Source organism: Falco peregrinus, chromosome 1 (assembly GCF_023634155.1).
Source record: "Falco peregrinus isolate bFalPer1 chromosome 1, bFalPer1.pri, whole genome shotgun sequence".
Taxonomy (NCBI): domain Eukaryota; kingdom Metazoa; phylum Chordata; class Aves; order Falconiformes; family Falconidae; genus Falco; species Falco peregrinus.
The window spans coordinates 65,820,665-65,837,725 of NC_073721.1; the positions used below are offsets into that span (position 1 = coordinate 65,820,665).

A 17,061-nucleotide genomic window follows, 5' to 3' on the forward strand; every position below is an offset into this window, starting at 1 on the left:
ACTGAAATTTCTGTTGCTGCATCTGCTGATTTTTTTTTTTTCCATCCAGCCTGACTGATGGCAGTTCAAGAGGAAAATATGAGTTTTAGCCTTTGCTACACAGCCGTGTACATACTTCTTACTCTCTGGCAGCTGCCTCTGTGTGTGCAGACATACTCACCTGTTCAGATGATTGAAAGAGGATGAGGGTTCTTCCATGTCCATAGTGTGGCAGGTACAGGGCACCTGTACGTAATCTGTCTGATACCATCACTCAGGGCTGTGCCTTTGACTTCTCAGCTAACTGACAACGTGAAAGTTTAAATTGGAAAGAAAGACAGTACAGACACCTTGTTTTCTCTGCACAAGCTGAGAGCAGTACAGAGGGAATTTTATTGTCTAAGTGTCAAAGGAAGCAGGAAGAAGTATCACAATGAAAGCTATGGGAAGTGCAGTAAGAACTAAATCTAAATACAAGTTCTGTGTTGGCTACATAAGAACACAGAACCACACTGATTAATTACAAAAAGACAGACATGATATTGTTCTTAAAGAAAGAAACCTTCCATTTCTTAGTTCTGAGCTGTACGGGTGATAAAGATGTAAATGGCTTTGGAGCACCCTATCAGTGCTAGAGTAGAATACTGATGTGCATGGAAGGGGACCACTCTGGTCCCACTAGCACCATCTCAACCCTGACCTGGAGGGAAACTCTGCTCTGCAGAGATTATGGGGGATTCAGTAGCCTTCTGGGTCTAAGTTGAGTTGCTTTTGAGCAGATGGGGCCAGGGCACCACTGAAGTGGTTGTGATACAAGTAAACACCTGCTCAGGAAACAAACAAAAATATTCCCTAAGGAGTTCAGCTTGGCTGTAGAGGGATGATCTCCACCTTGCTCTGGCAGAGCAAACACCAAGCCAGAATAGCACTTGCTTTCTTAGATTAAGTTATAAATCCATAATGCAGGTCTTAATGTTGACAGGACAAGAGTGCAAGACCACTGGAATACGGGGGGTTATTTCAGCCAGACTTGCACACACAGTACGCATGGGACACAGGGCACCTCCTGCCTAGATGAAGTGCCTGATCATCAGGACCACTTGAAATGCTTCACTTAGCAGGAGCAAGTGGCTAAAGCAACCACCTGAAGTGACCAGCCAGAGCCACTGAAGCAAGATCAAACCCATCTAATCCGGACTCTTGCCCTTTGGCAACAGGAGCATTTTTCTGTTCATTATGGTTTCTTAAACTCTGCAGTTTTAAGGACAGTCATGTTTCAGTCTATACACCACCATGTGAGCCTACCTTAAGGGGCAGGCACCTGATTAAGGCTTTCACCTGAAATAGTTTTTTTTAAAAAAAATATTCTTCATGTTAAGCAGATCTGATAACAGCAATACAGCTACTGCGTGAACAGAAACTAAGTTTCAACCACAGTTCTGGAGTAATTTGTTTGGGTAGATCTAAGCATACTACTGACCCATACAGTGGCACACAGGTAAAATAGTCAACTGAAAAAAAGCACTCCACTCCCAGCTAAAACACTTGCTTAACATACCTTAAGTTCCTAGAGACTCATTTTGCTTATCACATCAGAGTTAAAAAAAGGCTAGTGTGTCACAGACTGATGGACACCCAGCCCCGCTCTTTAGTATATGAAGTTTATATCAAGAGTGACACTAGCAGAAAGTTTTGCTTACTAATCCATTCATCCATTAAAAAAATTGCAGTTGGCCAGGTATCAAGGGACTTGGCTACACAAAAGTATAAAGAAGACCTCTTATTTCACGGTTTGCATTGCATTTAAAATAGTTTTGCTAGTAGTAGGCCAACGTTTGTTCAAGTCTTTCAAAGCTCACCTAGAATTGACATACAACATAGGCAGTGTCTATCCATTCCACTGGATGTTCGATATGCACTGTGTGTGGACACAGTTCACTTTCACTGAGTTCAGAAGGACTTGTACTGCAGAACAGACATCAGATGAGACCTACTGAACCCTGGAATTTACACTCCAGAGCTACATGAGCAATCATATTAATATTTAACATTAAGCGATTAATAGGACTCCTTAAGATCTTTTTTGTTCTGCAGGCACTAAGAAGTATGAGTTACAGTCTAGTTCCTTCTTTTAATTCCTTCTCTTTAGCTTTAATGACTGCACAAGTAAAAAAAGACTCACCTCCAAACTTTTTCCTTATGGTTAAAGGCAGACAGACCAGAAGCCAGAACAGGTGGATGAGGGAGGAAAGAAGCAGAAGTGCAAAAGTTCATCTTTCATTGTACCTTCAGGTTTCCTATGGCATAAAACTGGATTGCGGGAATCCTCTGTCACAGGGGGATGTGGTCTTGTTAGCAAGGAAGCTAAGCTTTGTATTGAAGTGATTCATCTTGTTACAAAGATGGGGGGAGCAAAAGCAAGAAGGGGAGAATGTTTGGTTATTTTCCAGTTTGTTGCACCACCTGCACCATGGAGATGCAGAAACAGCATAAAGGGTGGGAATTCTACCACATGGAGAAACATAGTAGGCAGCTTGAAATAGTAACCTTAGTAGAAGGCTCATGTCTGCTCCTGTGTCCATCTTGAGGAGTGACTAACATTAGATACATAAGAAGAATTAAATGCCTCCTAATGTACATAATTGTGCAACTAAATCTTGAAAGAGGATATTCTTGTCTGGCTACAGCTGAGAATTAAGAGACCTCGAACTCTACCTGTCATTCATTCCCAAAACATCCGCTTCCTTTGGTTTTCTGAGCTATTGGCCTCGGTTACATCCTGCAGGAAAACGCTTAATTACCAGGTCAAACAAAGCATTTTGTTTTAAGCCATTCTGCCCTGGTGATCTAACACTGCTGAGCATCCTTTTTGCCCTGCTCTCAAGAAAGCATCATTAGTTTGCAGGTGACCCCTCACTTGTCCCATCTGTTTTGAAGTCTTCCTCCCCCCAACACACTTCCCCTCCTTTCCATCTAAAAAGGCTCAAGTCTGTCCAGCTATTGAATGTGCTCTGTATGAAGCCACTAATTATACTCAAGAGCTTTCCAGTTACTCTGAATTAACTAATTAACCACCCAAAGTCACAGTGCAGATGCATCCTAGTTTTATCTAAGTAGCTTTTATAATTTTTTTCCCCCCGGATTTCATCCACTTTGATAAAACCTGGCACTCAGTTTCCCTTGCTGACTGCTGCTTGTGTTTATCATATGATTCACAGTGGCACCTGAACGTTCAGCCCGCTGCATAGCAAACGTTATACAAAGGCAGTTCGTGGCTTCCAAGTGACCCATATTATTTACAGGTAACTGTGGTACCTTTACAGCTAACATCATTGTTAGCCTATTTAACATATTTAGACACTAAATACGTTAATTTACAGTCACACAAAATTGACCAGAAAACACATCGAAAGGGGTGCTTGGCTTGCTACTGTGTCTAATTTCAAATTGTTGCATATAGCTGGAGTCCTCCTGGTTGTACAGCACAGCAGAAAAATACAGACTACAGAGAGCTTGGAAAGACAGGCTGCAGTGGTGTGGATATAGTGCCTTGCAAGTTACATCACAGTTAAGGATGTACAATTAGGAACCTGTAAGGCCTCAGTTAAATCGCTTGTGGGTGGTGCTTCTAGGATTAACGCTGCTTTAACCCTACAGAAGAGCTGATTTGTTTGGGGATAAGAACCCATTCTCTGCCACCAGAATAGCGCTGCTTATACGAGGGTGTGGCACAGCAATACTGCAACAAAACACCTGCTAGAGCTAAGCTCCATCATGTTTCTAAAAGGTTGGCAGGAAAGAATAAGCCCAGTTCTAACAAAATTAAAGTCTAGCTGCTTGTCAGTGCCGTGATAAAACAAGACTCAGTTTCTCTCAAGATACTGCCACTCCTAAGCTCAGTGTTTGCATCCCGGTGATCACCTCAAGGCCATGCTGTTCTGACTTCTGGCAACCCCACTGTTTCTAGGCCCTAGGCCTCAAAGAGATGTCTGACAATACTCCAGATTTCTGACAAGCATTACGCTGTTTAATCAGTAGTACAACACTCCCCTGAAAAGAAGCGTAGGAAGAGTAAAGGCTGTAAGCGGGCAAAAAGGCCCGGCCCAGCCCTGTGGTGATGGCTAGCCTCAGTGGTGCTGTTAAATCCTGTAGCTATCCAAAGAGCTAGAAGACAAGCACAGCTGTGGGACTGGGGTGAGGAACTACTTTCAGGAGGCTCCAGGCTGAGCTGTCAGGAAAGCAGCTGCAACCTCCTCGAGCAGGACTTCCTACCAGCAGGTGTCTGTAACTCTAGCACTAACGCTACAGTGAGGAAGGGACAAAGGAAAAGAAAAATGCTTGTAAAACCCATTCACATCGTTAAATCCTTCTTTAACTGTTCACTCTTAAAACTCATACCTCAGTGACTGAAGTGCCCTCCACAAGCTTTCACAGTAGCAGTCACTAGAAGTTAATAGAGAGAAGGCTGATGAAGAGATTACACAGAGTTCAGGCTTCCCACTAGCCCCTGCCTGCCCCTGCCTCCACTGCTGGGACAATTGAGGTCTCTGTGCATGTTTTCATATGGCAATGGCATAGGCATATCCTGGCCCACTCAGCCACAAAAGGACTTACAGCAGTTCACCAGCATCACAGTGGGTAAAGAGAATCATCATCCCACTGTTTACCTCCTCAGAGACAATGAAATGCTTTGAAATAGGCAGGACTAAACACAGAAGATGTGGTTTCTCCAGATGAGAGGCCCTTGTACGATCAATAAATCAGGCTGAGCAAATTCAGCCCTGTCTCTCATAAAAGCAGTGATAAACAAAAGTGTTCATAATGACAGACCCAGGAGTTTTTGCACAAGATGCAGGGGCCATCCCATTCCAGCATCACTTCTTCCTCAGCCCTGCAGGCCTTGCATGGATTGAAGACTTCTGTGCAGACAGGGAAGAAATACTGTTGACAAGATGCTTCACCTACTTGCTGTCAACACAAAAAAATCAATAGCAAGTCTGCTGACCCCACTCACTTCATATCTTCCTGCAGCAAACTCCCACTAATATACAGATATTTTTTTTTTAAATACTTGTTTCAGTGAATTAAGATAGACACCTCTCCCAGAAACAGGCAGGTGAATCCTCTGGGACCCATGGGATCCAGCTCTGGGACTGGCCCACTAGGAAGTACCTGGGAAGATCAGCACTGTTCCATTCCAGCTCCCCTGTCCCCTTTGTCAGAATCACTGCAGGTGGATCCAGGTCCCAGTTGTGGCCAGCAAGAAGTCTGCGGAGCCAGGCACCCAAGGCACAGCTCTCTTCACACCCGGATCTGGTACCCATTGAGGTCTGGCATGGCTTTGGAATCGGCAGGCTTCTTCTCACCAGATGGCCTGTGAGCAAAGATGGTAAAGAACTATATAAAAACTGTTATTTCAGTCAGGAGGTGCTGACAGCACAGGAAAAGGTACAGGAAAGCTTCAGACTTATCCTACGCTATTGAGAGCAGGATTATTCTGCAACCTCCAGTGACTCTCCTAACAATCTCCACAGAAGAGAATGCAGGTTAGGAAGAGTAGAAAGTCCACTCTGGTGCCCCAGATCAGTTTCAGGAAAACAATCTCACTGACAGCAGTGTAATTTTTGGAATCTCTTTGGGACACAATGTCTGTGAGACATCAGAGCTCAAACCCCTGCATAAGGTTAAATATCACCTAGCAAGGGCACTGTCTATTTGAGCTGCCTTCCTCCTCCCTGCCAAAACAAAAAAACCAAACAGCCGCCCCCCACTCCCCAAGCAATGATAAATTCATAAAGGCACAGACTAGGGAAGAGTGCTACTGCATGTCAGAAAAGTATCCCCTGTTATAAAGAACCCCAGTAAAGACATCAGAAGGAGCTGAAACCAGACAACAGGGTGGAGTCTGTGAGTAAAACAGAGATGCTTTAGATAGGTCTCCTGCCCTCAGCCCCACTCACCGTCGGTCTCCGCGGCTGTTGCGCCGATGGGGGCTGGCCTGACCTCTCTGTGGGGAGGAGACATCTTTCTTTCTGTCCTTGGTGGGAGATGGTGGCCCAGTTCCTTTGCCAATCTGCCAGAAAAATTAAGAGCAATGAGCAGAAAACCAATACGAGTAGTAACCTGAAAACAGAAAGCCTAACAACAATTAATTATATGGGAATACAAGACAAAAAGGTAAGGCAAGTGCATCAAAAATGCAAAAGCCAGAAAAAACAAGCTACAGAGACAGCCACAATGGCTCCAAGGACTGTATACAGTCCAAGCTAATCGCAACTGCAGTACTGCACAAGCATCCATTAGGGGACCGGCCTGTACACAAAGGAAAAGAGCCCCCAGCCTCCAATTCACCTCCTACTCTACCACCATCTAGGAGAGCCTCCTGCCACTTCATTACCCCAGCATACCATCAGCCAGGCAAGACTGGCTGCAGCAGTGAACTACTTCTCCATCCCTGCTGCTTACCTTCAGCCGCATATCACGGGCATGTCTCTCAAGCTCTTTGCGGAAGTCCTCCCGGGTTAGCTTGTCTAGATCCAGGATGGAGTGCTTCCACTCGATCTGCTCCACACTGTGTGGGTCATGGGACACACAGTGGCCCAGCTTCACCTTTTTGAGAGTGTGCCAGCAGCGGCGATATGCCTCCTCAAAGTCAAAGATGAGTTCACTCAGTGTGCGGAAGACGGGTGCTTTGTACATGAGCTCCTCACGTCGGCTGATGCCCAGTGCCCCATAGCGGCCTCCAAAGTTCACCCCCAGCACAATGTGTCGGAAGTAGTTCCCTGAGAAGTGGGTTTTGAAGCTGATGGGGAAACGGTCCAGCGTGGTCATGTTGTTGGTGAGGTAACTGACAGCAGCCACTGTTCAGGAAACAACCAGTGATACCACTTTCTTGACAAGATCCTTCCTGCTCCAAACCCTCCTAGCCTGCTCAGCAGACTCGCCACCGATTCAGGCATCACATCGGCAGAATTTGTTCTCCAGATCAAGAGTCCAGCTAATTGCAAGCTGCCCTACTTTCAGCTGGGTCATGGGGAAACCAGACTTGGCCTCTTCATCAAGTCACTCAAAGGGAAGTTAATTTCAAGGCAGTTTTGTGATGCAGACGTTGCAATGCTAATACCTGAAACATGCTGCATTCCACAGTCCCCAAACTGCTAACGCTGCAGCATTATTCCTCAGTTTGTTTTAATCTCTTTTACTAGCTACTGTTCCACACACAAACTGAGGAACCTTCAGGACAAAATACTCCTCAGACTACCCTTTCGAACCATTCACTTGCCATCTCTGCTCCTCCAGGTAGCTTTGCCAGTATGCATCAAGAACCTAGAGCCTGAGCGACATAGACTAAACCTGGAAGATAGCTAGGAAAGATGTGTACTTAAAAGATCACACACAATAAAGGTATTGCCTAAGCTGGCAGGCAGTGTTAGACATAATAGTAAAGTGACATACACCATAATTAGAAGTCAGGGAGGATCCCTAACTTATTTTAATGTAGAACACATACAGGCAACATTGCAGTAAGGGAACAAAGTAAGTGTCCACAAAGGTCTTCCTGGACTAACTAGATAATGTTTTTGCCCCTCTTTAGATGTTCCTTAGATCGATCCTTTATCTTTTACTCATATGTGGAGCTGTCCAGAGCAGCACCACCCTCCTTGGGGAAGGAGGAGCAACTCTGAAGAACAAGTTCTGACATTTCAGAGAATTGCTTGGATTTGGATTTTATTCGTGGGATTTTTTGGGAGATCTGGGGAGGGAAACCAGAGGGGTGTGGCTTGGTGACAATATTAGCAGCCTAAAAGCATTCTAAGAGAGCAAAGGAGAAAACACAAGGATGGGTAGACATGCACAATTCCAAGAGGAAAGGATACATTCCCAGGATCACAGCTTCCAGGCATTTAATTGGCAGGGCCTCTTTGGTCATTTCTTTGGCCAGATCCATCAGCCTGCAGAGTGGGACAAGGGAAAGACGATGAGACTTAAGAGGCTTTATGCTATGCAAGTATGGCCAGTTCAGCCCTTTTGCACTGTGTATGTAAGTAGGTTTCCAGGAGAGAAGGTGGCCCACTGAGGACAGGGAACAGAAGAAAATATCTTCTTTACGAAGATATTAAATCCAAACCAGGTCTCTACCACATGCTGTCGCTGCTTACAAGGAACTCCCTTCAGTGAGTTACAGCAAAGCTGCCTACTAGGGCAACCTCTGTTCTCGGGGAGACCACAGCACTTGGCTCATTGAGTTCTGGATGGACACCAATGTGACCACAAGCAGAAGCTTCAAAGGACCAAAAGCCAGCAATGTTTGCCTCATAAGGTTCAAGGACAGTGAAGCCCTCTTCTCTGGCATCAATCCTACTCTCTATTCAACAAATACTGTGGAGAAGACATTGCACTGATTACAGCACAAGACATTTGGGGTCACATAAGTCTATGGACTAGATCAATAGTAAGAAGCCAGTCTTGGAAGACTCCCAGTATGCTGGCCAAGAGAGGCAATGAACATCAGGTGCTTGTTGCCAGGAACTTACGGGGCACAGCGCCTCCCAAAATTTGCAGTCAGGAGAATCCCCCTTGTCCTTCAAAGTACGAGGCACCAAAAGCTTAGTGAGCCTAGATTCTGCAAAGGCACTCACAGGAGCTATGAAGTTAGACCTGTAAAGATACCTGGCTTTTATGAAGCTTGTTCAGGGCAGGACCTGATTTCAGAATCCATCAGAAGTTCATACAGTTACATTCCAATTAGAAGCAGGCAGAATCTGCACATCTTTGAAAAGCATTTACATTATTTTACTGGATTTACCAATTCACGACAACAAAACCTGCTTTTGTCCTTGAGAAAGGCCAGACGCAGCTCTGCCCAGCCATGCCCCAGGCAACAGACAATATGAAGTCACCTAAAGTAGGACGGAGCTGCAGTTACTGAAAGCCCCAGGTGCCACCTAGACCTTGGTCAGGGGATGGAAGAAAAAGCAGTGAGTATAAGCAAGGCCCCAACATCTTAAAGCAAAGATTAAATGCAGTAGGGGCTGCCAGCACTTACCCAGTCAGAGGTCTGCTCTTCTTAATCTCAAAGAATTGTGTCCCAGTGTGATTGTACCTGGAGGCAAGAAGTTAAGGGCTGGACAGCTTGGAAAGCAGAGTATGAAGATAAACCTGTCTGAAGAACTTTCATGTTACTTATTCTTACAGCAAAGTCATGATCCCACAAATATAACAGCAATGCAAGAAAGTCCCCACCTCCCTCCTGCATTTCTCCCATTTATAGTTACTTTTTACTTCCACTGTATTTCCTTCCTGTCAATTCTTCTCTTTCTCTTCCCCACACACAGGTTTCCACTCGATTTCCCAAAGGTCCGTGCTGACAGTACATGCTGTGCTCAGCTTTGCAGTTACAAGGGCAGAACAAAGTTTGCTAGATCTCTGCCTGCTCCTGTCTCTACAGAATGCACGGAGCATTGAAATGTTCACGGTATCTTATTCTAAGACTGACTGGGACCCAGTCTAGAGCACCTTGAATGGTGAGAGATGCCAAAAGGTCTGCTTCCTTACCTTGTTTTAAGGCTGAAGCCAGAGCTGGCTGTATATCTCACCAGTGAGATTAGACTGTGCTTGCATGGCACATACCTGCTGTCCAGCACAACAGGGATGGAGAGATCTCATTCCCAGGACAGAGTCACAGGGACAGCTCTGCATGTAAAGGGCCAGGATACTACAGATGTTCAAAAGCAGGGCAGCTGACCGTCCTTCAGACAGCTACAGAGAAGAGTATTCGAATGGGATGACCTGAGAGGCAGTTTTCTCAAAACCATAGCTCACCTGTGCCTCAACAGTGAGGTGACACAGTTTGTAGTCCATCTGAGGCCTGGCTGTCAGGGTCTCAGATACGCGTGTTTTTAACGAAATGGCACTGTAAAGCCACTGACCTAGAAGGGTGGGTAGTGGGGAAAGGCCCTTGACAACATGCCTATTTGTTACACGGAGTGAACAGGATCAGAAGGTAACTTGGGCAGAAAAGAAAAGAAACGGAGCAAGAAAACAAACCATCATCCCAAGTCCAGCTTCCTGTTTCCAGGGAGCAAATTTCAGTTCCTCTCCAGCTATGACCGAGCTTTTCTGTTTGCAGGGAAAGAAAGTCCCCTCACTCCCTCTTTCTGGGTTACCACACCAGTGACTAAGGTAACAGTAAAGGATACTGAAGCTCCCTGATGTAGCGCTGTACAGCTTCCAGGCGCTCAGGGATGGGGGTGGACGGCTGGAACGCAGGCACACTTGGTATGGCAATCTGAAATGGGGAGCAGAACATACATCATTGCTTCCAAACCTCTCCAACTTCTTGCTGAACTCAGTGGCACATAGCTACAGGGAGTGTGTTTCTCTGAAACCAGCCCCTTTTTGCTGTCTGAAGTGACTACACCAGGAACATTCCTCTGCTCCCACACTGATAACTGGGAAGGAATTCAGTATGAAGCACCACCACAGAGCTGCAAGAGAAACTGTGAGAAAAGCTCCTGCATTTAGGCAACATTACATTGGAACAATTAGATAAAATTAACTGACAAGGCAAGATGCTAGACAAGAAGGCTATCACCTGAAGGAGCTTGGTTGGACTCATTTGAATATGCAAACTGGAAGAATCACAGAATGGTCAGGGTTGGAAGGGACCTCTGGAGATCATCTAGTCCAACCCCCTGGTAAAGCAGGTTCACCTAGAGTAGGTTGCACAGCATCATGTCCAGGCAGGCTGGGTGGGTTTTGAGTGTTTCCAGAGAAGGAGACTCCACAAGCTCTCCGGGCAGCCTGTCCCAGTGCCCTGTCACCCTCAAAAGCAAAGAAGTTTTTCCCTATATTCAGACGGAACCTCCTGTGCTGCACTTTGTGCCCGTTGCCCCTTGTCGCTGGGCACTGCTGAAAAGAGCCTGGCCCCATCCTCTTGGCGCTCACCCTTAAAGATACTTGTATTCATTGATAAGATCCCCTCTCGGTCATCTTCTCCAGGGTAAACAGACCCAGCTCTCTCAGTCTTTCCTCAAAAGGGAGATATTTCAGTCCCCTCATCGTCTTTGTAGCCCTCCACTGGACCCCCTCCCAGCAGTTCCCTGTGTCTCTCGAACTGGGGAGCCCAGCACTGGACACAGCACTCCAGATGCACCTCCCCAGGGCAGAGCAGAGGGGCAGGATCACCTCCCTCAACCCTGGTAGCCACACTCTCCCAGAGAAGGAGAGAGAGGCAAAAATGGAAAACGAGTTTCCCCAAAGCAACCAGAGCATGGAACGGTCCTGTAAGCAAGGGTATAAAGGTCCTTCAGTGCCTCCTGGCATCTCAGGTGAGTTGGCACTGACTAGGACACAGGCTTGACAGCATCACGACTTCTGCCCTGAAGTGTCTGTTGTTTTGAATTACGTGGTCAGAGAATGATTTCTGAAAGTTCACCACTTGGACTGCTGTCCCATTCTGATGCCTCATGAGTCCGGTCAGATTTTCCTCACCATTTGCCCCACAGGGGATAATTGCAGCCTTGTTAACAGCTGAGAAAATGTGTCCACAGGACAAATAAAATGGAGAAGACACAAGTTTGGTGTGACTGACAGGCTTGGAGAAACAGCCCAGCATTTTCCCTCTGAAGGATAGCTCGTGCCTTGCAGACAGCCCTCTCATACCAGGCTGCAGCTTTTCACAGCACTTAGGTTTTTAGCATTTCAGTTCCTCCTCAGACTTCCCCCAGAGCTGGGCTATCCCCAGCTAAGAAAGAGTGAGTCAGAACTAGATCTTCGCTTGGGCCTTCCGCTCTGCTGTGCACAACTGCCTCTGCAGGCCATAGTTTTGTAGCCAGCAGTGCTGCTTAGCCACTCCTCACCCTCCTTGTGTATTTCTGCGGCCGCTCATTTCCATACCTCCAGCTGCTGCCCTGGGCTGGCATAAGCAACTGGTGAGCTGGGCCAGGCACCTAAACCAGCTGAAAGCCAAGCCAGCAAGCATGGGTAGTTTTCAGTCAGACCAGTTCCCTGTCCTGGTTTGCCACATGGCCGCACTTTGCTTATGCCTGCACGGCAGAGGGGCAGAGACTGCTTAAGGTTAAGAGATGGGCGGTTGCTGCCTCTGGAAACTAATCTGTAACTGTTTTTCAGTCTAGCTCCAAACACCATCAGCAAGTAAACACTGAGCCAAACCCAGTCTCTTATCTATTTTCTCTCCCATGTTTTGATCTTTTTTTTTTTTTTTTTTTTTAAAACTTAAGTAGCATCATTTGGACACTCGTACCCATTTTTCTAGCATCTTTTGGAGCCGGTGCCTCATTTCTGTACCCTGTGTGGAGCAAGCAGAGGCACCAGCCGGCTCACTTGCAGGAGACAGCACAGGAACAGCAGGAGCAGATGTGAAACTGGGTTTGTTCAGCCACAGCAGGAGCAGGGAAGGCTCCAGAGAGCAGCACAGGGATGGAGCCACCTCTGGAACTACACGAGCTGAGTCAGTTTGGATGCTGTGAGCTGACACACTGACTCACAGGAAATCATTTCCAGGCAGAAACAATGAAAGAGGTACCAACCAGGACAGGCTGACTATTTAACTTTGTTTCATTTCTTCAGCATGGAGACTTTCATGCTTTTTGAGTGGAGACAGACACGTTAAGTGCATGTTGACAGCACAGACTAATGATTCTGGGTAGTTACTCTTCCCTTTACTAGTACAGACCCCCAGATCCCTTTTCCTCAAAGGACTGTGCAACAGGCAGCGTAATGGCAACCAGTTCAGCAGGGGACTAGTTAATGCAGAAAAGCCTCCTGCACCTCAAGTAATTAAACTGATGAAAGTACAGCATGCTCGCTCTTTCTCTCTCAGATCTGGGCCTGCAGCCCAGACTGGGCTGCAGTTTCTTTTGCTTCAGGTCTGTAGCATTTTAATGGGGCAGCAGAAGCAGGAGGAGAGGAATAAGGTCTCCATCCCTCAATCCCACACTGACAGGATGGGACATCCTAATGCTTTGTTCTGGCCCAGCATCATCCACTGCACATCTCAGAAGGGTTATAAATATCAGGCAGTCTTCACAGTCCTCCAGAAAGCACAGAAGAATTTATTTATAAAAGAAAAGACAGGAAATCAGATCTATTTGGCTTTCCTTTTAGTTATTCTGAAAGCTGGAGAGAGAGCTAGGATGAGAGCCCAGATTTCCCAGAGTATGTATCTCTGCCAGGCTTAGCAGACTGACTGAACACATCCTTGGTCCTTCATCACTTGTGTGGAGGGGTGGCATCACCCCACTCCTAGATCCATGCACCCCAGCAGGCTGGCATGGGACTAGGACTCTGCTTTTAGAAGGGAGATCCCAACAACAACAGATTTTTGTGTACTGGGAGGGCCACGCCGCACATGAGACAAGGCAGATGGCAGTGAGGCAGGGACAAAGCTCCACTCTCAGCCATACCACAGAGGTGCTTTTTTGGCCAGCCTAGTTCAGCAACAGTTTCTTTTACGGTGCTTATACATATCCAAGTGCCTCCCTAATAATTTTGCAAGCGACTTGGGAGCAGTATCAATCCCAGCTGTTAGCCTAACTGAAGAAACTGGATTTTTTCCCCTCTCTCTCTGTGAACCCATTAGATGCAACTCTTCCCGTCTTTGCCCTCATAACCACCGCATCTGAAAGCCATCATTTCTTAATGAGGCAAGCATGCATCGCTTTGTATTTCTAGCGTGTGCCCATTTAATGGTCCCAGCAGCTCCAAGCAAAGCAGTACTCCACCCTGTCGCTACAAAGGAAATGACCTGCAGGAGGCTGGCGCTCTCAAGCCCAGCATGCATGGCCGATAAACTTCAGTCCTGCCAGTGTGGCATGGCTCACTCAATACCCACTCACTCCAAATCTCCCTGAAGGAAATGGAGGCCAGCAGAGATCTCTGAGCTCTCACGCCCCAGTGAAAGACACAGCCCCTGCAGCTGACCTGTGGACATATAAAGCCTGATCACAGCCTCCTGCAGTCATCATTTTACAGTATTAAGTTTATTTTATTGACAACTCTATTTTATGGGCACCCAATGCTGGCTACAATTCAAAGCCAACAATTTCAGAGCAGGCAAACCACTGTCCAATTCCCAACACCTAAAAAGGCTTATTCGCCCTCCAGCACATGGAGAGTACTTGGCTTTTCAAAGGAGCTAGCCCTGCAGAGTACACTCATTTGCCCTAATCCTCATCTGTTGCATCAGCCACTCAAAGAAACTTGATGGCACAGAGACAGGTGGGGATACAAGCAGCCCTCAAAGATAAAACACATCCCTAGAGGGCAAAAGGAGCTAGGAAAACAGAGCCCATCCATCCTTGCTACTTCCTGGATCCCAGCATCCTCTCAGCTGTATGCCCGGTGAGCTTGGGAATGGGATCTCAGATTGCAGAACAGAGTAGAGTTTATAGGCCTGGTTCCCAGGGGTGCTAGCAGATGCCAAAAAAAAAAATGGATAGCCCAATTTCACCTGTTTTTGCAAGAGCTCATACCACTTGCATCCCCTAACTGTACCCCTTTGACACCAAGACTATCAAGTGAGAACAGTGGAAGTACTTCCCATTAAGACCAAAGCCAGAGACTGAACACTGCATTGCCCTCTGCTCATGCGCTGGACTCGTTTGTGAACTTCCTTCTTCCATTTCCCTCAGCTCTCCCAGCCAAATCGGCCCTTTTGGTCAGTAAGTAGTGGGTGTTCTGACTGATCTGAAATACTTCCAGCCTGCACCCAAGCTCAGGATGGAGTCTGAGGGAAGAAATCTGAGAAGGAAGGAAAAGTCTAGTGGGGTTAGAATGGGGGCTGTAATCAGGATTCAAGATTTGTTCTGGTTGCTGCCACAGATGCCTATAACTTCACAGCACAAAGGAGGTTACATCACATGCTTCTCTAGAGTTCCTCGTGGAAAGCAGTATGGATAGGCTGGGCTCTATGTAATAGTGTGTTCTTGCATACCTAAATTTACCTTCCCAAGGAGGTAAGTCCTTGCTAAAAAAAACTTTATCTCTTTGGATTTGAATTTCCGCTGTTAGTGTGATGGGAATACTCCCAACACCCACCAGCTGGGTGACACACCAAATGTTTGCAGTGTCTTTTGTTCACAGGATGCCAATGAAAGGGGGAGATTTTTCTGCGGTTGAGGTGCAACACCGATAGCAACAATCACAAGAACGCGCATGCAAATGTTTCAGCATGGCACAAGGTTAAGTGAAACCATCGCCAGTTCCTCTGGCTGCTCTTTGGGTAGAGTTTTCTGTAGCGAGGGCAAGAACATGCCTGGAAATACAACATCTGCTCCTACACCAGCAACAAGCTCTGCAAGCGCTCACCAACTCCTCTTAAAACTCTGGCATCAAGAGTCTCTGTTCCGACAGACACCGCTCCGTGCAGGAGTGCTTCTCGGTGTGGGACACTGTGCCCAAACCCAATTTCTTCAGGTTCAGAGATTCCCCTCTGCCTGCCTCACTCACCCTCCCGCCTCAAGCATTCAGACTCCTCTGAACTTAACCCTCCTTGTCTTTTCATCATTTATCCAGTGTTCCCCTTCGGGGCAATCTGACCCCCCTCCCAGAGGCTTGCACATCAGCCATCTGAAGTCTCTTTTCCAGCAAGGCCTGGGAAGAAGACCCCTCTTCTTCACCCAGGCAGGAGCGCCCCGCAGCCGCCCCCCGCACTCCGAGCGTGGCTTTGCTTCCTGCAGAGCACCCCCGGGGGACCCTTCCCGAGGGATCACTCCCGAGCCGGGGAGCCCGGCCTTCAAGGGGGGGGGGCATCCCAGCGGATGTCGCCGTGTCCCCTCATCCCCCCGTGCGCCCCGTAGGGGACGGCCCGGCCCGGGCGCTGCCGCCGGCACCTGGCTCGGCTCCGCACCGGCCGCGGGTCTCACCTTGGGCAGGTCGGCGGCGCCCCGGATCCTCTGCGCCACCCGGTCCCCCTCGGGGTGGATCCTGCCCACATGCCGCCACATCCGCTCCCAGGTGGGCTCGTCCACCGGCAGCCCGCCGCGGTTGACGAAGAAGGGGACGCCGCCGTCGCGGAGATCCTCCTCGCCCTCTTCCTCCTGCTGCTCCTCGTCCCGCGGTGCCGCCGCCTCGCCGGCCGGGGGGTGCCTGGCGGCGGCCGCGGCCCCCGCCGCCCCCCGGCATCGGCATCGCCGCCGCCCGCGCTCAGCGCCCGTCGGCCGCCGCCGGGCCGCCGGGGGCCGCGTCCCGCATGGCCGGCGCGCCGGGCACGGGGCGTCACCGCCCCCGCCTCGCCCCCGGCGGCGTCGAGGCGGAGGGTTTTCGGGGAAAAGGGGGAGAAAACGCCGGGCGGGGCGGCGCCGGCCGCCGCATCAGGCCGCCGCGGCGGGGGAGGCGCCGGCGGCCCAACCGCCCGCGGCAGTGACGGCGGGCACCGCGCGGGGCGGGCCTGCGGCCGGGGCGCCCCTGCCGCGCCGCCTCCCGAGCGCTGCGCGGGGCGGGGGGCCGGGCGGGGACAGCCGCCGCCCCGGCGGGTGCTGCATGCGGGGTAACAAAGCCCCGCGCGGGGCGGCGCCGGGCCGGGCCGGGCCGGGCTGGGGCTGGGCCGGGCACCGCTCCGCTCTGCTCCGCCCCGGGCCGGGCGGTGCGGGGTGCCGCAGGCCCCGGATCAGCGGCGGGCGCCCACCGCCGTACGCAGAGGCGCTGTCCGCGGGCGATAAGGCCGGGAGCCGGCTGCGGGCGGGCGATAAGGGGGGGAGGGGCGGCGGGCGGGGAGGGAGGGCGCGAGCGGCGGGGGGCGGGGCCACGGAGCGGCCGTTTAACGGTCGGCGCGAGGGGCAGGTGGCGGTCTTCGCTGGGGCTGTAGGGCGGCTGAGGGAGGAGGGCTGGCGGGTCCCCCAGCCTTCCCGCCCCAGCCTTCCCGCCCCAGCCTTCCCGCCCCAGCCTTCCCGCCCCAGCCTTCCCGCCCCAGCCTTCCCGCCCCACTCCGTGCCACGGTGGCTGTGAGGAGCTGGGCCAGAGCTACCAGGTAGAAGGAGGGGGGCGGCAGGGAAGGTAGCTGCGGTCCTCCTGTGCCGCCTGAGCCAGAGGCACAAAGTGACCGCGAAGGGTGGGCTGTCC

At 49.5% G+C, this 17,061-nt stretch overlaps 2 protein-coding genes across 2 annotated transcripts in view; one reads left to right on the top strand and one right to left on the bottom strand.

Annotated features, from left to right (window-relative positions):
* The window catches only part of ANGEL1 (angel homolog 1), a 31,523-nt gene extending 15,813 nt beyond the window's left edge, over positions 1-15,710 (top strand). Inside the window, exon 11 of the mRNA XM_055811187.1 lies at positions 15,085-15,710. Coding sequence (XP_055667162.1) covers positions 15,085-15,095 — 11 coding nt within the window. The 3' untranslated portion in view covers positions 15,096-15,710. The remainder of the gene's footprint in view (positions 1-15,084) is intronic.
* Positions 331-16,270, bottom strand: VASH1 (vasohibin 1). Its single transcript, XM_055812401.1, is given in 8 exon segments — positions 331-5,353; positions 5,940-6,052; positions 6,445-6,826; positions 7,857-7,931; positions 9,026-9,082; positions 10,179-10,267; positions 15,867-16,109; positions 16,111-16,270. Coding segments are annotated over 8 exon segments (1,053 nt in total). The 5' UTR covers positions 16,132-16,270; the 3' UTR covers positions 331-5,280.
* Positions 16,271-17,061: the final 791 nt, after the last annotated feature.